This window comes from Phyllostomus hastatus, unplaced genomic scaffold, assembly GCF_019186645.2.
Source record: "Phyllostomus hastatus isolate PE091 unplaced genomic scaffold, TTU_PhHast_1.1 phas_contig_84, whole genome shotgun sequence".
In the NCBI taxonomy this organism is placed as follows: Eukaryota; Metazoa; Chordata; class Mammalia; order Chiroptera; family Phyllostomidae; genus Phyllostomus; species Phyllostomus hastatus.
The window spans coordinates 3,304,887-3,325,326 of record NW_025333969.1 but is presented as its reverse complement, the minus strand read 5'-3'; the positions used below and the strand labels follow the sequence as shown (position 1 = coordinate 3,325,326).

The 20,440-nt window shown below is 39.6% G+C and overlaps 1 protein-coding gene across 1 annotated transcript in view; it reads left to right on the top strand.

Annotated features, from left to right (window-relative positions):
- The window catches only part of CNTNAP5 (contactin associated protein family member 5), a 958,268-nt gene that overhangs the window by 527,384 nt on the left and 410,444 nt on the right, over nt 1-20,440 (top strand). Inside the window, exons 9-10 of the mRNA XM_045850657.1 lie at nt 12,449-12,598; nt 15,396-15,567. Of these exons, the coding sequence (XP_045706613.1) occupies nt 12,449-12,598; nt 15,396-15,567 (322 nt within the window). The remainder of the gene's footprint in view (nt 1-12,448; nt 12,599-15,395; nt 15,568-20,440) is intronic.

Below are 20,440 nucleotides of genomic sequence, written 5' to 3'. Positions count from 1 at the left end.
ACTTGGAGTTACAACTTCAGCATATGAATTCGGGATGGGGGGCACAATTTCAGCCCATAACAATGCATGTTAATTGTACATCTATATAATTGGTTATTCAGTGTTCTTCTCACCACTAGATTGTACAAATTCATGGGAATAAGAACATTGCCTGCCTTGCTAACTATTATTTGCCCAAGACCTAGTATAGCACCTTGCTTATAACAGGTCTTCAATAAACATTTACCACATGTGTGAGCAACTGTTTGAATGTATTAACTAGTAGAATTGACCTCCAAAATGTTTCTAAAAGATAAAATTTTAACAGTGAAAAAAAAAGAATCAATAGTGACTTTTAACAAACACTCTTGTTACAACAATTATATGCTGCAGGATATGTCAAACCCAGGAATGAGCTATCTTCAGGGGAAGTATTAATTAGATAAAGGCCAGCAGAGCTCCCAGAGCTGGGGAGATGGCTGGGAGAACTGTGTCATGAAGAATGGAAGTACTCACCCCTATTAATACTTGTGGCCAGATGGTTTTAGTCTAAAGCCTTGCAGTGAACAAAGCTGCTCCCTCATAATTGCCCTTTTTTATATAAGCCATTTGCATCTAGTCAACATCTGTACATCAAACAATGATAACTTCATGAATTTCATTCTCTGTTTCAATTAAGTCATAGTTAATGTCTCTGTGCTTTAGCTAAGATAATGTTGATAAGAAAATCTCATTAGTGAGGGTAAAAAAAAAAGATAGCCATAAAACTATGACTGTCACAACAAACTATCTAGTTGGTATAGATTTCATGTTTCAAACATAGAAATATAATGAGGCATTCCATTTTATAGGAAACAGAGAAATACTATTGCCTGAGTTTCAAGATATCAAGAAAAGATTGGGAAGGTCCACCAAAGTAGTGATGTTTTATGATGCAGACACTAGCCTGCAGTGTCCACAGTGTCATGGATGAGACATGAGATGTTCACATGGACTACTGAGTCCTGTGGAGGAAAATGGAAGGCATGGCTACCCTCTCAAGGGGAGGGTGCCTCAGAGTGGCCTGGCAACTCTTTCAAGAGGAGAGTGCCAGATCCTTCCCTTCACAGGTTTTTATTGGCTCTTAATTTGAACAGGAATACAGGTAAAGTTCATTAATCACTGTCAGGTAGTAAGGATCGAACAACAGATAGTATACAAAGAACCCTGAGGGCCTGTTCTGAGTCAGGATCTATCACCTAAAAGTCTACAAAACTTAAGGGACCAAACTCATTTCCTGCCCTAGCCTTTATCATTTAACTGAGAGCATTCTTAGCAAAGCAGTTTTCACAGAAGTTTATGTATTCTTTCTCAGGCCTGATTACCCAGGGAGCCCTCAGTTTTCCAGTACAGGGTGGCACTGCCCCTTGTCATTGTTACAGGCTTGAGTCAGGCAAAGGAGACAAGGCAGCAGAGAGATTGGAGACTTCTCGCAGGCACAATGAGGACTCAGGCTTTGTCAAAGCCAAGGGGTAAGGGTCGATCACCCCCTTTTTCCACAGCCCCCAAAGTCCTTCCCTGAGGGTCTTCCCACATGATCATGCCTGTCTTAGATGGTTCCCCCCTTGGGGAATCTTATCCATCATTGGCTAAATGATAAAGCAATGGGGGCCAAGAGCAGAAGCGGTGGTCCTGCCAGGGGATAAGCTTTGTCTCCTTAGTGGCTTCTGGTCTGAAGGTCTCTCACTCATCCTTAGCCATGGGGGTGGATACAGATCCTGAAACCACACAGGATGGTTCCCAACAGTCTTGGGCATCCTTAGCTTACTCAGGTCTGAGTAATGATAAAGGAAGCATTTTATTTAACTTCTTTGTTCTTCAACACTCACTGAATAGGGCAACAGAGGAATCTAGATTTTTAGTCAAATCTACTATCACCTCTTTTGATCTTTCATCATTTCTACTTTAATAATTCTCTCATACAGTCCATTTTGCTTCCATTTAATTCAGAAGGCTATTGAAGTGTCTACTCTGTGCTGGTCCTATACTCAAACTCTAGGATGCAGGCATTGCAGCCCAGGAGCACATGTGCTTTGCTGGGAGGAATGACAGTAGGGCCTTTACAATGCAATGGAACACATGCTTAGGACACTAGGAGAGCTTAGAGAAGAGGTATCTGGATGGGTGAGAAAGGGAAGGCTCCCTATGGGTGGGAAAAACAGTTTGGATTTCAGAAATGAGTAGAATTTGGCCAAGCAAAGAAGAACATAAAGGATACTCTCCAATAAGAGGAGAGAAATAGGAGATCTAGAAGGGTAAGATTCCACAAATGGCTGAAGATACTTGGGTCACAGAGGAAAAGGCAGACATACAAAAGATGCAGTAGTATTTTGGTCAAGGACACTGAGTTTAGGCTGTGTCCCAAAGGTTACAGAGAACAATCTATCTCTGAAGGTGGGCTACATTTATATCATGTAGGTGTTTGAGCTGAGCATTCACATCACCGTCACCACCAACACAAATGTCTCATTTCTTGTCTGACTCTAGTGGATGGCAAACCCATCTATTTTGCTCACATGTACTGACAAAGGGTTTTGAGGATCCAGGTTACCTTGACCCGTGAGCCCTGCTTTAACAAGTAGGAAAGATTTAATTGTGATTTATGACCCATGCTCTGGAAAAAGTTTTGCTGCTGACACTTGGCTGGATAAATCAGCTTGTGTGATGTTCAATCAATCAGTGAGCATTTGGAGAGGCAGAATGTGCCCTGCTGATTCTAGGGGTGAAATTCTAAAATGTGACTCAGACTCTGACCTGTAGGAATTTATAATCCCACTGGGCAGATAAGGCTTACAGGGACAAGTTATTAATTAACAATACAAGGCAGTAAATAATACAAACTAAGAATACACATCAAACAGTAGATGTTATATGATTTTTGAAGGGGGGATCACTATGTGCTGCTCTGGTCAAGAAAATTCTGCTTCATTTGTTTAATGGTTTATTAACTTGTTCATTCTATCTTTCAGCACTTTATATATGCCCTTTACTGTGCTAGGAGATTGTAATAGAAAGTCAACAATATATGCTTTCTATTTTTGTAGTTTAGGAAAGGAAGCACCAAGACAAACACTGGGTATTGGAGGATAGGGAGAGAAATTTGGATAGTGGAACAACTGGGAAGGCCATATAAGATGGAGAGGGGCTGGGAGTGGAAGCAGCAATTAGTTAAGTTCATTCAATTGGAGAATATTGAATATATTAGCCTCACCAGAGTAGTGAATTTGTGTAGGGTTAAGATTGAGAGTACAGACAGAGACCTGATTGCAGAAGGCATAGATTGTAAAGAAAAGCAGTGTGAGTTTAATTCTCCAGGGTCCATGACCACTGGAGGGATATTTACTGTGAGGCAGTTCAAACTGAAAAGATACCCTGTAGCAGAGAGAGGTCAGAGGCTGGTAATGAGGGAGACCATCACAAAAATTCCCATCTGCATGGATAAAGGGTAGAATAAAAGTTGGATAGGGAATCTAAGAAATGTGTAAATTCAATCCAATGTATGTAAAGAAGGGTTTATAATTTTATAATTGATGAACAATGATATCCAAGAAAAACAACTCAGGATCACAATTGTAGCTTAATGGTACTAACAATTGTGATATGCTTTTTTTATGATTTAATTGACATATTAAGGCTGTCTTATTCAATTATTCATATAACCCCACTTTGTTCTCTCAAAAATTGAAACTACCTTTGAAATATGAAGTAAATGTAGCTATGACAGGCTATGGAAAAACAGATGAATTTCTGTGGAAGATAAAGGCTGGAGACTTTCAAGTCAAGCTAGGCAATTCTGTCTCTATAGAAGAAAAGCAAGTATGGAGTAGATTAAGAAATTTGTCTAAATTGCTAGAACTTAGAAAAGGCAGAGCCTTGAGCCAGAGGTAACAGATAAATAAGGTATCAAAGAAATGTGTTTCAAGTTATTTTCAGAGTTGGGAGTCTTCAGGGACTCTGCTCTGGCCTGGGCTGCAGATTTGCATGTCCATGTGCAGTGCAATGACTGATGCTTAGAAGTCCTGAGACAATTTTGATCCACTCAGTCCCCAAGGTTGTCTTCATACCATAAAGAGAAACACTGAAATAGGATGAAGGTTGAAATGCAAAGATCTGCAGAGAAAGAGAGAGAGAGAGAGAGAGAGAGAGAGAGAGAGAGGCTCTGCAACCACAGATTTTTATCCCTTTAACCCCTTGGCTTCAAACCAAGGGAACATATCCATTCCCACCCATCCCAACCTCCCATTATCCCACTCTCCACTCAGAGAAATTTTGGTAAATTCTGGCAATATTTTTGGTGCTGGGGGTGGAGACATATTACTACCATATAATTCAAGGATTCTGCTAAATATTCTGTGCCTCTTAGGACACCTCACCACCAATGAAGGATAATCTGGTCCAAAATATCTAGGGCCAGTGTTAAGAAACTTTGCTTTAAGGGAAAACCTTATACCTGTAGGAGAGTTTAGGGCTTTGGAATAGTATTTAACCACTCTGAGTATCAGTTTTATCAAATATTAACTGTAAATTGTTATAAAAGTCTCATTATAAAAAGTATAAAAAAGATAAATGTTTGCCCTGGCTGGTGTAGCTCAGAAGATTGAGTCCAGGCTACAAACCAAAGCATCGCAGGTTTGATTCCCAGACAGGGCACATGCCTGGGTTGCAGGCCACAGCCCCCAGCAACCACACATTGATGTTTCTCTTTTTCTCTCTTTGTCTCCCTCCCTTTCCTCTTTAAAAATAAATAAATAAAATCTTTTTTTAAAGGTTTTTTTTAAGATTTTTATTTATTTATTTATTTTAGAGAGGGAAGAGAGGGAGAAAGAGAGAGAGAGAGAAACATCAATGTGTGGTTGCTGGGGGTCATGGCCTGCAACCCAGGCATGTGCCCTGACTGAGAATCGAACCTGCGACACTTTGGTTCGCAGCCCGCGCTCAATCCACTGAGCTACGCCAGCCAGGGCAATAAATAAAATCTTAAAAAAGACAAATGTTCAATAATACTACCTAGAAAAATTAAATCAAAGTAATTACAATTAGCTAGAAATCCAATGTCAGACCCAAGTAGACATTGGAAAACAAATCTGACATATTTAAAATTTTCTTAGCATCTACAAATTCCACAAAAGGACAGGACTGAAGTTTAGACTCAGTTTTGCAAAAGGAACTTGCCTTGTCAGAATATAAACTTGAGGCAGCCACCTTGGAAATCCTCTGGCAGTGTCTTAAAAGGTTAAGGATCAAGTAAACGTGTGACTCAGCAATTCCACTCCTAGAAGCACACTTAACAGAACTGGAAGCGATCCATTCAGAAATGTGTGCACAAATGTTCATAGCATCATTGTTCACAATATGGAAACAGAGTTGAAACAACTAAAATGTCCATCAACTGGTGAATGGATAAATGAAGTGGCATATCCATATAATGGAATATCATACAGCCATAAACATGTACTGATAACATTCTATACTATAGATGAACACTGAAAACATTATGATGAGCAAAAAAAGCCAGTAACAAAAGGAAATAAAATGTATGGTTTTACTTATATGAAATGTCCAGAAGGCAAATCCATGGATACAGAAAGTAGATCAGTGGTTGACTACAGCTGGAGGTAGGGGAATGATAAGTATATGTTACAGCATTTTTTAAAAATTATTTTATCGTTGTTCAAGTAAAGTTGTCTGCATTAACCCCCCACCACTCCCCTCTACCCCAGCCATCCCCACCTTCTTCCCCTGCTTCCACCCCCCTTGGTTTTGTCCACGTGTCCTTTATAATTGTTCCTGAAAACCTTTACCCACTCCCCGCCATTATCGGCTCCCACTGTTACAGCATTTACTTTGGAGGTTACAAAATGCCTTAAAATTAATTGTTGTGATGGTTGATTATCTTTGTGAATATACCAAAAATGATTAAATTGTACACTTAAAGTAATAAAATACATGGTATATGAATTTCATCTCAATAAAGCTATCACCAAAATAGAAAGGATGGAAGAAAGAGGGAAAGAAAGAGAGAGAAAGAAAAGAAAAATTCAACAGCAGAAAATAGAACTGTGCAGAGGTAACTGCTCATCAAAGTGACTTCTAGAGCAGGGCAGGGCAGGCTTTGGAGGTGTGCAGTGAAGGAGCTGAGCCTAGTTGCCTGACACTTCCTTTTGAATTTTGACTCTGCTTCCAAGTAGCCATATGATCCCAGGTGGCGTCTCTTACTTCCTGTTTTACGGTCTTGAACCTGAAGACAATAAAACTTGGTCTCCAGGACTACTGTGAGAATTAGGAATTATATATTTAAAGTGTCTGGCATATTGTAGATATTCAATACTGGTAGTATTGGTTAGTACTGGTGTACTATTAGCTATTTTTATAGTTGGGCTGTGTTTCAAAAGGTTGTTTGCAAGTTCAGTTGCAACGATGAAAACTGTCCTTTTTTTTTAAGTCTTGGTTTGGTTCTTGAGTGAGCACAGAGCAGCCTATTTATCCCATTGTGTAAGGGACCTTTTATACAAATGCCTTAGGATGAATTCTGGGACCTGGGAGGTTCTGCTTTATGCAATGAGAGCAAGAGGTGGAAAGGAATGGAAACTTTCCTATTCTTATCTCAGATTACATAATTTGTTAGTTTTAAAAATAATTATAAATTATTTTCTTTTACAGAAAATGTTTTCTATACATTTTCTTTTACAAACTTTGGAAATTCTAGTAGTCTGTATGGGAAAAACACTAACAATCTCTGATTCTATCATTCAATGTCATTCCAATATTTTTCTTTGTAGTAATTTTTAATAAAATGGGAACCATACTTAGTTCCTATGCTTTTAGCCAGTTTTCACTTATCCAGATATCACTAGCATTCTTGGGCATTATGATTTTTAATGACTATACTACATTCCATAATATTAAATACATCATATGTAATATAACTGACTTACTATTATGGAAATTGATAGTTGTGAAATTTTACCATGGTAAATAATGATGTCATGAACTCTACCACAAATCTTGGCTGTAGCTGTTACTATTTTAGGACTAATTCTTCAGGGAAACAAAAACTATGGGAAATGATGCATGACATTTTTCAAATTTTTGACAATTATTGGTATATTGCCTTCTAGAAAAAAATGTACAAGTTTATGCTCCAACCAGCCATGAATCAAATTGCCTGTTCCCTTTTATGTCCACTGTGTATAATTGTTTTTTTTTATATTTTTTCCAGTCTAGGAGATGACAGGTATTATCTGATATCACTTTATACCTTAAAAGTTTTATGTGTGTTATCATCCAACAACCTTTCCAGAACCCAAGTCCCACCTTTTAAGACTCAGCCCCTAAATCATGAGTGCTTAGCACCACAAAGTGGACTTAAATACCTTGCTTTTCTATGCCCAGAGGTTTTTGCCCTATAAAGCTTTTCCTGGACTCAGCAGTATTACTTTCCTGTTCTTCCCAATGAAAACTTTTATTTTTTTTTTCAGAACTATTTATTTCAGGGAGGTTTTGGGAGAAAAACTACTTGATAGCATTGATTTGCCTTAATTTGTGAATAATTAATATCACTTAAACCTGTACCTTCAAAAGAGTGTTCTTAAAAACTAAACCTTGAGAACCTCTAGGGGTGTTATTTAGGGGATTAACAGAATGAAATGGAAAGGAGTATAAGATAAAAAAATCAGGAAATATGTTACTTCACTTGCCTTGGAATCTATTCTCTGGTCAGTTCCTCTTAGTCTTGTTTGTTCCCTAGCTCTTTCCTTTCTCGTCTAAAACCTCTATTAGAGTAGTTCTCAACCCTCAGCCACACAATTGAATCTCTGGGGATCTTTGAAACTTCCAAGGCCTGGGGCCACCCCAGCAATTTGCATTTATTAGCTTTCTTTTCAGAAGTTCTCCAGGTGATCTTTTTGTGTGGTCAGCATCAAGAACTACTGTTACCATAATTATCTAAAGAACTAAAATTTCACACAGCCTCCCCCTGCAGGGACTACAGACCACATAGGTAAAGAGTATAAGAGATCAAATCAGATAAAAAAAGGAGACCAAGAAGAAAGAAAGGAAAAAGAGAGGAAAAGAGGGAAAGAAAGAAGGGAAGGGAAGGGGAGGGGGGAGGAGGGAGGGAGGGGGGAGGGAAGGGGGAGGGAGGGGGAGGGAGGGGGAGGGAGGGGGGAGGGAGGGGAAGGGAGGGGGAGGGAGGAAGGAAAGAAAGAAGGAAGGAAGGGAGAGAGGGAGGGAGGGAGAGAGGAAGGAAGGAAAGAAGGAAGGAAGGAAGGAAGGAAAAAAGAAAGAAAGAAGGAAAGAAAGAGAAAGAAAGAAAACAAGCAACTAAGCAAACCCTCATTAAGTGTTGATTTTAAAGACAAACCTGGAGGGGAAAAGAGTTCTAATCAAAATGGCTGGGTAAGCAAATGGGGTACCCAAAACCTTTCTCAACCATATCAAAATTATAACTAAACTGCAGAAGAGCAATCATTCAGAACTGCCTGAAATCTAGCTGAATAAAAATTGTCTACTAAGGATTTGAAAAAGAAGCTACATCAAGGCTAGTAGGAGGGGCAAAGATGAGAAATGGGCTATTCCCACACTCATGTGTGGTGATTAAAAGTTGAAAGGGACAACTCAGCTACAGAGTCCCCCCTGAGGAGTGAGAGGTCCCAACCCTGCACCAGGTCCCCCATCCAAGGGTTCCAGTGCCAGAAAAAGAAGTCTCCATAACTTTTATAAAAACCAGCAAGGATCACAGAGGGGTGAGATGAAGGGCTTCTTGAGTCCCAGGTGTTCCTCTTGAAGGGCCCTGCCTGAACTTACACTCATTTTCTCTGACCTCCAGCACTAGGATGGCAGCTTGAAAGGCACCAGGGATATATGAGAGGAAACTGAATTGTCTGACATCAGGGCCAGAGCTGGAGGGTAAGCTTTCTCACAGACAGAACTGCTGGCAGAGGATATTGTTCTTTTTCTGAGACTTCCCCAACAGAGTTGGCAAGCGGGCACCATATCTGAGTCTTCATCAACCTGTATCACACTGTTTGTTCTACACTGATTACTCCCTGATACTTCTTCCCATACAGCTTGAGGACTCACCTAAGCTGCTTTCATTGGTTTTTCCTTATGAATGGCCTGTCTTGACTAATGTTTTAGACTTTCCTAAAATCCTTCAAGCAAGCAGCATTTATCCTCTACATGCCCTTTACATCTCTCCCTAACTGGCCCCATGGCCAATACTAGTGGCAACTGGCCTTGCTTTAGCAGCTTGGCTCCTCTTGGGTACTTCCAAGCCCAGCACAGGTAGCATTCAGCAGCAGATCAATTTATAGCTCATACTGTGTGGCTCTTAGTAAGTTATAAAATGTCTAGTCACTGGGTTATACACCTGAAACTAATATAATAGTGTATACCAATTGTAATTGAAAAATTAAAAAAAATTAATGTTAGGGGAAAAAAGACAAAACTGAATAGTCATGTGGGAAAAGGAAGAGACTCAGAATCTGAAGACAAGCTGATGATGAATGGTCCTGACAACAAATGGAGCAGAACTCTGGTCTTCAGCCTGTTTCACCTGTAAGGAAACTAGAGAATGTATCTTTAATTACATTGACACTCCCTGTGGCCCCTATGTTTACTTTCTTTCCTGCTGTACCTGATGCCAGAACTATGCTAGGCCTTTAGGAGCTATTTACACCTTGTTTGTTGAACTCCTTCCTGATGCCCAACTCAAACAATCTATAGTTTGTTTTCAAAGTCAAACTCATATGTTATGCAGATATATTTAAAGTACTAAAGTACTATGTAGTACTAAAGTACTATTTAGTACTATGTAGTACTAAAGTACTATGCAAATGAAGTTAAAGAAGTGAAGACCTGCAGCTGGCTATGTCCTCTGATGCCACTGACAGAAGTTAATTGTTTATCCCCAAGAAATACCTGACAGAATTTCTGCCTGATTAACAAAATCTCTGTAGTTAGGACACAAACTCTGGTCTTTGGGAGAAGGTAGAGCAGTCAGGATGTGCAGCCTCTGGGTTCTCCACTTTATCCCATCAGGCCAGACATTTGCAGCTGCAGGAAAGACTGACTGTTAGGGATCTGGCTGCAAATGCAGGAGGGCCCCTTCTGTCTGCTCTTCTGAGCAGGTGGAGCACAGCTGCCCAAAGCCATGCGATTGTGCCAATAGCCTTGTGTTGTGCTCTCCATGGGTAGCTTCTCCAGAACTCTGAGGGCCCAGGGGCACAGCATATCATAACTGTTCTGTGGAGGCCTGCAGACCTTTGCTGTGATTTTGAATACATTCTTTATATCAGTACCTCAGGAATGCTCCAGGAGGCATGACTAGGCCTGATCTCTTCTACCTCCAGTAATAGCTCTTAACAAACCCCTTACTGTCCATTTTCACTGTTGTTACTTTGGCTGAGACCTTCATCTTCTGTCTCCTGGTGATGTGCAAGCAACAGGCCCCACTAGTCCCGCTTCCGGCCTTGTTTTCTCCAAATTCCTATCACCTGCCACCAGAGTCTTTGAATGCTCACCTCTAGCCATGTCATCCTAATTCTGAAGACCCCTCATAGACTCCCATGTTCTAACACAGTGATTTTCACTCCTGGCTGCACATTAGATTCATTCAGGAGACTTTTTGAAAATGCAAATGTATAGGGTCCCATCCTCAAAGATTATAATAGAATTGACTTGGGTAAAATACCCTGCAGAACCATATATCAAAGGACTTTATTGAAACCCCTTACTTAGCCAGGCATTTGCGACCCCTGAGAGAGTGGATCATCTTTCCACCTGCCTTGTTGTTGTTCTGTCCTGCTTCTCACTCCAGGCCTTTGCTTCTTTGTACAAGCTCTCTATCTCTTAGAATTCTTGCTCTAGGGGTACAAACTATTGCTCATTTTCCAAAACATTTCTGTACTGTCATCACCTCTCTTGTGAAGACTTTTCAGGATCCTCACATGGAGTTGGTTAAATCTTCTTTCTTCTCTGCCCCCCAACTTACCGTTCCTTCTAGAATTGTTGTTTGTCTGTTTCACTGTTTATCCCAGCAGCCTGACATGTTCCAAGGACAGAATGTTCATCCACTTTACCTATGTCTCTTCACTTAACTATGGCTACCCTAGGATAGAGACCATGTGATGTTAATGTCTATATTCACCAGTGCAAGAGCAATAATGTAGTTGCTGTTCTGTCCATATGCTTTAGCAAACAGTGTCTTCTTTTGATATTATATAAACTGAACTATATGCTTCTGTGTTACCTTGTATAATTCTCACAATAGCCTGTAAGTATAACTATTGTCCCCATTTTGCAAGAGAGGAAATTGAGGCAAAGGGAAGGAAGAGAATCAATACATAGTTGGGTAGAATACCAGCTATGCTAGTGTGTGTAGAAATGTGTGGCTTTCTGTCCCTGTTATACACAAATCTATATGACTGTTTATTTCAGCTAGCCCTTTGCAGAAACAGAGTCTTCACAGATGATAAGCTTTTGGAGGAAATAGTTGACAACATCATGACTAATTTCCTATACAGTTTTCTTGGTAAGGTAGGCCAGCAATGTAGTGTTCATCAAAGATATCTGGGCCAAAAGAACAATGGAAAAAAACTTTTAATAAATACTCACTATATACTCAACTTCTCTAGGGACTTCCCTGCCTAATCACAACTTATCCCTTTAACAATAATACAGAGTAGAAATAATTTTACAGATGATAAAACTGAAGCTCAGTGAAGGGAGGTCACTTAGCCAGTGTCACATAAAGAATTAAGGGAAGGTTGGAATTAACTAGTCTGTTACCTCTCTCCAACAGAAAACTGCCTCCTCCTGGTACACCATTGGACTCTAGTTTTCCTGTTTTACTTTTGCCTTTAATGATAGCTTATTTTTACTAAAAAGGAAATATAAGCTACTAGGAGGAAAATGTAGGAAAACAAAAATTGTCTGTAATCTGACCAACCAGAAATAAAACCACTGGAAATGTTTTGAGAGTTTTTCCTTTTCAGCACTTTGCTCTCTTATTTATATTGCTAGATGTCATTTAATCGACTCTGTGCCTCTGGTTGTAGTTTACAAATCTATGTTTTTCACTTTTGTTGTTAAGCAAACACCCAAAGTTGTCTAGCCACCTAGACCACAGTGTGGTGATGGCCAGAGGGAAGGGAGGCAAAGGTGGAAGGGAAGTATCAAAAGGGGAAATTGGGACATCTGTAATAATGTAAACAATAAAAATAAAGGAAAAAAGACTAGAATTAAGTGGTTAAAAATAGAAAGAAAAGTGACTCTTGTGAAGCAGCCAAGGGTTTGGTTTAAGTAAAATGTTAAGTGGGAACCACTCTGAGAATGCACAGGGACCACAGCAGGGAAAGAAAACCAGCCCCCCCACCCCAGCTTTCCTAGATCAATCATCCCTATGCCTGCCTTCCTGGTTCTTTTGCAGGCACCAACTTAAATGATGGTTTGTGGCATTCAGTCAGCATCAACGCCAGAAGGAACCGCATCACTCTCACCCTGGATAATGATGCAGCATCCCCAGCTCAGGACACTACCCGGGTACAGATTTATTCTGGAAATAGCTACTACTTTGGAGGTAAATCACTTAGCTTTTGTGGTTGGAAATAAAGGAGGGAGGGAGAGTGGAGTGGACATTAATTTTTCTATTGTGATTCTTTCTTTGTCAATTAGACCATTCTTCTAACACAGGCACATCCCCTACCAAACACACACAGACACAGGCAGCCACCCCCGTTCTCAAAATAATGGGAAGCAAACTCTCTCACAGCTGTGCAGATATAAATTATCTAGGTCAGTGCTGAGGAAAAAAAGAACTTCAGCTATAAGAACTGGTGTTACATAACATGTCCCAAAGAGATTTTTATAGCCATGCCAAGCTCTATGATCACATTTGAAAGGGAAAACTCAGCTGAAAGCTTGGAGAAAATACCAATAGTCAGCAGTAACTGAAAGAAGAGATATCTAGGTGAGAGGGAGAAACCAGCACTCTCACTCATCTAGGCCACTCTTCTGGTATTTTGTTGTCTTCATCCCACATTCCACATCCCTGGGGGCCATTCCCATGAGTGGGGTAACTAAATATGGGAAAGTCATAGAAGGTCCATGAATGCTTAGGTCCATATGGAGCAGCCAGTACAGATCCAGCCCTCTCCAATGTTGGGTGAATCCTGGAAGTCTTTTCTACTACAAAACACAGGGTAAACTGATAAAGGGGAAAAACATGTGATTAGCACCAAATAGATTTTTATAGTTGCATATATATTTTTATTTAATCTTTTTCAAGGTGCCCCCTTTCATTAAAATATTAGTATCTAATTTCTTGATCATTTGTTTTTATGTTAGAAAAAAGTATCTAAAGAGTAAATAATTTCAACAGCTGTCTGACAATGAGCAAGACATTTAGGGTTCCTGAACTTCCCATATTGAGGCCATGGAATTGTTGGGAGAGTTCTGTGACATCAAGGTATAGCACAAAATTTCCTACTTAGCAAGGAATGGACAAGCTGGTTTCAAACTTTGTAAATATAGGCATGGACTAGGGTTGGTCTACAGTTGCCAATCTGTTTCCCACTAGGAAATTGAATACATATTGTGTGTAAAATTACAAAGTGCATCCTTTAATAGGGTTTACAGACCATATCTCTCAGACAAGTGACATATGGTTAAGATTTAAAATACAAGAGGAGCTCTTCACAGATGCAGTGTATACATCGGGGTATCCCAAGAGGGAAGCACTAGGAAGTGATCTATTTGTGGTTTGATTTTAGGGCTTCAGGGATACACTCTGTCCTTCATTCTTTGTCTTCTCCATGAGTGCATGATAACACATTTCTTTGAAAAGAGAACATTTTCATTCTCTGTAGATGATTTTTGTGTCTTAGCTCATTTAATTCATGAAGTGACTTTGTGAGGTAGGTAATTGTAGCCCCATTTCACAGAAAGTAAGACTGGTGTTTACTTAGATGAAATAATTTGTGTGAATAGTAGAACCAGGATTCACCTCCAAATATGTTCTCCACAACCCACTGGTGATAACAAAGAATGCCAACTACTGTAGAACAAAAGCTGTGGAAGGAGTGTCTTGGGGCCCCAGTGATATATCCCCAAAACTAATAATTTTGCATCACATGAAATGCTTCCAACAGGGAAAGAAAGGCAATCATATTCTTATTTCTATTTAAAAAACAAGGAGCATAATTATAATATGTAAGCACCTGAATGCCTCCAAGGAAAAATGACCCCTCCCCCAAATGAAGAAGGATCCTTAGATGTGGTTCTTGGGGCACTAGGCTCAGAAGGTGAGGATTTATCTGTGATTTGAACAGTGTATTAAAAACTCCCACACATAGATTGTAAACTTAAGGGAGGTAAAAATGAGTTTGAGTAATAACAGTCAACTTAACATAAATTCTCTCTATAGCTTCAATAGAAGTCCTAACATTTTTCTTCATTTTATAGTGTGTTAACAGCTTGTGAGCTGTTAACCAGCTGTCAGGCTTCAGCCCAGCAGTGACTGTCTATTAGAAATGGCTGAAATAATTCCCAATTATTTATGGGTTATTTCCATGTTCTCAAGCTTGTGTTTGCATATTGTCTAAACCCATCAAAACATTCAGATTGGAGTTTACAAAGAGCTCCAGCATTGATATACCTATTTGCTTTCTACCTATCTTAATGAGAAGATATGCCTAAGTTACAGACTATGCTAAATTTTCATGATGCATTTTTTAAAAGAATACCCCTTGAGAAAGTATGGTGTTAACCTTTCAAGTGTGCAATTACAGCCCTATAATGGTGTGCACTTAAACCATTAGTGTCTTTAGTGTCTGAATTTGTTTTGCAAATCACTTCAAAATTCCAGTTACAGTTCTACGTGTACCTTTGTCAGGAACTAAACCTATTAAAGCTAACTAACCAAATAGTTACTCTGCTGCCATCCTCATTCAAAGCATAATTTCCTTAGAAAGTATGATTCAGGATTGAATAATGCACTTAGAAGTGTGTTTCAAGACAGAACCAACATACCCACATAGTTACAGTAGGCTGTGTTCTTAGAAGAAGTGAAGTGTCCCAGGAAGAAGAATGGCACACAGTTTACCTAGAGAAAAAATGAATGACAAGATACATGGTAGAGTGCTCATATTCCCTTCAACATATTGTTTCTTTTGTTCTGTACAGTAATTGAGTATGCTTCCCTTTGAATTAATTCTGTCCTCTTTCTGAGGATGCTAGGATTCACAAGTAAACTCTGTGCACTTCTGTGAATGAAAAAGCACCACAATAATTACACCTCAATATCTTCTGTGGATAGGTCACCAAAGCAATGACTAATCATTTCATCATTCTTCTTCATTTTTTTCTCTGTCCCACAGGATGCCCTGACAATCTCACCGTTTCCCAATGCTTAAATCCTATTAAGGCTTTCCAAGGCTGCATGAGACTCATCTTTATTGATAACCAGCCCAAGGACCTCATTTCAGTTCAGCAAGGTTCCCTGGGGAATTTTAGCAATTTACACATTGATCTGTGTAGCATCAAAGACAGGTAATTATTGTCTCTTATCCTCTGTTTTCCCAACCCCCACCTCCCCATTCTAACTGCTCTAAATATGTGTTTCTTTCAGCAAAATTCTAATCCACTGACATTAGCCACATTAGACATAATTGAGTTGTCTAATGGAAAATATTTCTGAAAGGATTTCAGACCCAGAGAAAAATGGTTTAAATTAGTTCAGTCTCTCTTTATGTTGACTTGCAGTAAATGGGATATGCAAATTAAATCAAACTACAGATTTGTGAAAGAATTAAACTTTTATGCATAAACACCATTTGATTACTTTGAAGATAAGAGTAAAACAAAAAGGGGGGAGGCATCACTTTTCTCCTAAACCATTTCATTCTTTGCTGCAATGGGTGTCCTCTCTTGGAATGAGTGTCAGGCTATCTGGGATACTATAATAGAAGTTTGCTGCTAATACCCTTGAACCATTTCTTCTTTGGTCCAGAAGAGATCAAACCCTGGACAGAGAGAATCAACATGTTTACTCTCCAACCTGCAAATCTAACAAAAGCTCAGTTTCTTTTTTTTTGTCTTTCCTGGGATCTGGCTCCTTTTGTGTTAGAAGTTTCTAGATTCAAAGACATGCTGTAGAAAAAAAATGTAAAAGTATCAATTCTGAATTTTCAGCAAAGTTTATCTTGGTCCCCATATTTCTTCTCTATCCATTGCCTCCTACATATCTTTGATTCTACCCTCCCTGCTTAAAATACCATTTATTAAAAGGGAGAATAACATGTGTTAGGTACAAGCCTCTGTGTTGGTGGAATAGAATGTTAATTTTCATCAGGGAATAAATTAGTCATTACAATAAAGTACAATAAATGATCAGGAAATGTACCCTTAGTTGTATTAGATATGGCAGCTGCAACTTAGTCTGGCCTTTTGAGAATGAGGTCAATAAGGTTTCCAGTAAGTGGTGCTGAGCTGAATTTGACAGAACAGAGAGACCTGGATGAGGGGTGCAGGGTGAGGGTGTCAGATGATTTGGCAGGATGCAGCATGTGAAATGGCATAAGAATAGGACAGGCCATACTTGTAAGCAGTATATCAATTCAAGACACTTATTTTTCATTTTAAAATCTGTAATATTTAGATATATTTTGCAATTGATGGTAATAGTTTAATAGGCAACATTCACTTATTTTATTGACATATAAAATAGCAGTATGTCTTACAATAAATAGTGTCTTAGATGTAACAAAATATTGATAAGGAAGATTTTATGTCATTGTGGTGGAGCACATGGAAAGAATATGGTTAGATATGTGGATTAGTATTAACATGAGAAGTTTGAGGGCCCATGAAATTTGTCTTCATGCTCTAGGCAAGAATCAGAAAGGAAGGCAGCCAGATCTGTTTATTGAAAGAGGACTCAGGAAATAGGAAGAAAGATGGATTGAAGGAGAACCATCCCAGAGATGAAGGTAACTGCACAGGCCAGCAGAGCAGTGAGAAGTAGTAGGGCACTATAGTGAGCAGCACAAAATCAGATGTGCATATCCCAGTCTCCGATGTTCAGATTGACCAATGTAATTTGGCAGGACTTTATGAGAATGTTTCTCTGTCAATATCCCAACATAAGAGATCAGCGTCAAATCACAAAGACCTCTTGGCTCTTTTACTTTCTCTTTTTCCTAAGTGACCAGCTGGGTAATAAAATGTGTCCTTCATTAGAATTTGCTAGTTTAGAGACCTGAGAATAAAAGATACTACACAAAGCGATTGTGGCCTCTTTAGTCCGTTGATGATGAGGGTGAAGCATCCAACTTCAACAGCCAGCATAGCCTTTGTAAATTGGAGATCAACAGTGGAAACATTTATCAGTAGGGTTATCCTACCATACCTTAATTTCTAATCAAGGGAGCTTTCATTACAGTGACATGAAAATTGTTACCATCTATACTGCATCATTACTTTTGTATAATTGTAGTCTGTGTAATCATATTACATACAATTGTATTTTGCTTAATTGTATAACAATAAGGGATTGTGCTTAGTTTTGTGGGTAAATGGTATGTTTTTCTTCATTTACCAGACAGCTCTTCTAACAGAAGGAAAACCATGGAAAAAGGTTTTGCTTAATTATTTATTGAACTTATATTTAACATTTGTTGAAAGAGTGCAGGTGTTAAAAAAGCAGGTGGTTTCTGAGTTTTGTGTTTCATTTTTAAGGTTTTAATTACTGTAAACCCAACTTAAGGGCAAGTGCAGAGTCTTTGCCTTCAAGGACTTTGCTACCTGAAGGTGGGTTGGGTGTGGTGGGGGAATATGAAAGTGGAAAAGAGTCTGACTGTTGTTTTTCTTACCTGTGTTCCTGTCAGAAAAGTTCATCAAGGACAACCTTTGGTGTGGCCTTTGAGTCTCTTGTTTCCCAGACCAGTCTCATCTATGTCCCTTCTTCCTAGGCTATGTATGGAGACCCAGGCCTCTTGCCTGGCCTCACAGGGCCTTGCCCTGCTCACCCCTCCCTCTTCTCCTTAAGAGTCATCTGACTTGGCTATGTAAGGAGAACCAGGCCTCACAGCTCCCCTTTCTACTGGTCATCTTACACATACACAAGGGCACCTAGTGCTGGTCACTGTAAGAAAACCAAATAGGAAAAAACCAAGATAGCATTCACAGAAGATGCTTGTGTGATTTGAAATCTTAAGAGCTTGCCCCAGTGGGAGTCCTTTAAACATATTCTCTTTAGATGGTGCTTAAGTCCACTGCCCAGCTTGTGCATGTTCACAAACCATCCTTGGGGCAATTCTTTGAATAAAAGCTGGGTGGGTCCCTTCCCAGCAACAAAGGACCCAAACTAACAATTTGCATCTGAATGCTTGGCAAATGCAAATCTTCTGGTCTCAGGGAAGAAGGGACTTAGAGTGACTGCCCTGACCACAGCTCTGATAGCAGGACAAGTGCTGGATTTAGGAAGCTCTCTCTGCAGAACCACCCAGTACCTAAGAGGCAGAGCCCTCTGATAGGAATCACAGTTGGAGCCAGAGTGGAACATCCCCAATATGTACTTTTCACTCATTTTTCTAAACCTCTATAACACAATATGAATCCACTCTCTCTCCTCTGCAGGCAGAATCTCCAATGTCATGTTGTTTATACTCCAAGTCCCTGTTCTCCAGGAGCTATATTATCTTGCATCCCTTGAACTTGAGATAGGCAAGATATGGTAATCTAAACTATTATAGAGCTAAGTAACCTCCATAAATGTTTTATTCCTTCAACAACTGTTTATCCCAGCCTCAATTACTGAGCTTCACAGATGGGCAGTGAGTGAATGACTGAAGCAGTCTTGTATACACACCAGAGTGTGATAAGCTGTGGTGAGAGTTTACAAGCCATGAGGGTGCAAGGCATAAATACCCCAGGTTTTAAAAGTTAACTAAGATCCAGAGTTGCATGCCAACATATGGTCACAGGACTACAGTTGCAGTTTGGAGATCAACAATGCCAGTGTCCTCTCTCTTGTACCATCTATCCAAAAGACACTAATCTGGCAATTTTAGTCATTGTGTGCCTGTGGCTCTAAATGTGTAAGCCCATCTTCTGCCCAACCATAAAAAAGTTTTTAGGAATATGCAATATATTAAATTCATTGTAAACTTTAGGTGCTTCTAGTGAGACTCCATTTCTTAAAAAGGATATTCAAAGTGATTTGTGATGTCAGGCAGGGACTAAAAGAAGTAAGTGTGGCACAGTCCCAGTGGTCCAGGTCAAGGATATGTTTTGTTAGGACTTTTCTTGAAGGATCTGACAAGTCAATTCCAGGAGCGTGTCCAGTCTTGCATGGTTCATGGCAAAAGAAACAAATCACCAAATGCTGTCTAAGATTTCAATAAGAGACAGGATCCAAGGTGTGGATAACCAAAGGGATGCTGTTGAGCCAGCTGTCTGAGATGAGGGAAAGTGAAAGTCACACCTGAGGAAATTCATTAATTGCAGTGTGGGTGGAACAAAGCCTGTTTAATATCCAGTCCATTACTCATCAGCTTGAGATATGACACATATTATTTAACCATTTAATATGTGTTTTCTCTTTTGCAAAACCAAGATCATAAAACCTGCATTTGCACTGATCATGGACATATGAGATTTGGGGCCTCAGTTGCATATCTAATAAACAGATCCACAGTAAACATTGCCATGTTAATTCCCAGAGCCAAAAGTTTGCTAACTCTCTGCTTTCCATGGGGAGAAGGGAAGCCAACCCCTTCTGAAGCTCCTCCAACCCCCACAATGGCCAAAGGATCCCTAGCAGTCTCTGGGGTGGATCCCCATAGATACACCTCACATGTGCTCTTTAATCAGTCTGCTCTGTGACTCCCTTGGGCTTTGACTCCTACTTCTTCATAGGAGCTGCCCATCTGGAAGACTAATTACCATTCATTAGGAAAATGCATATCAATTTTGCACCAAGGCTATGGTCATTAGATTCTCCTAAAGCTTTGGTCTCAGTGCCTGGATAGGGTGAAGAAAGCATGTGATGTGCTTAGGGCACATAATTTAAGGAAGTCCTTATTTCCAGATTCATGTATTTGCAGACTCTGAATTTATATGAACCAGAGAGTGAATGCCTCCTTAAATTTTTCAGGTCAATTCTAGCATGTCTGCATCAGAATTGCCAGTAGGACTTGTTAAAATCCCTGTTGCTGGGTACCACCCCAAGAGTTTCTGATATTACTGTGAAGGCCAAGAAAATGTGTATTTATACCAAATTTCAGGGTGCTCCAGGTGCCACTGTGCTGGTCTGGGGACTAGACTTTGAGAACCACTACTCTAAAGCTTCTAATCCTGGAGACTGTGGGATTACATGGATTCTTACAAAAGAGGTACAAGTATAGGAAAGAGGGATAGCTTT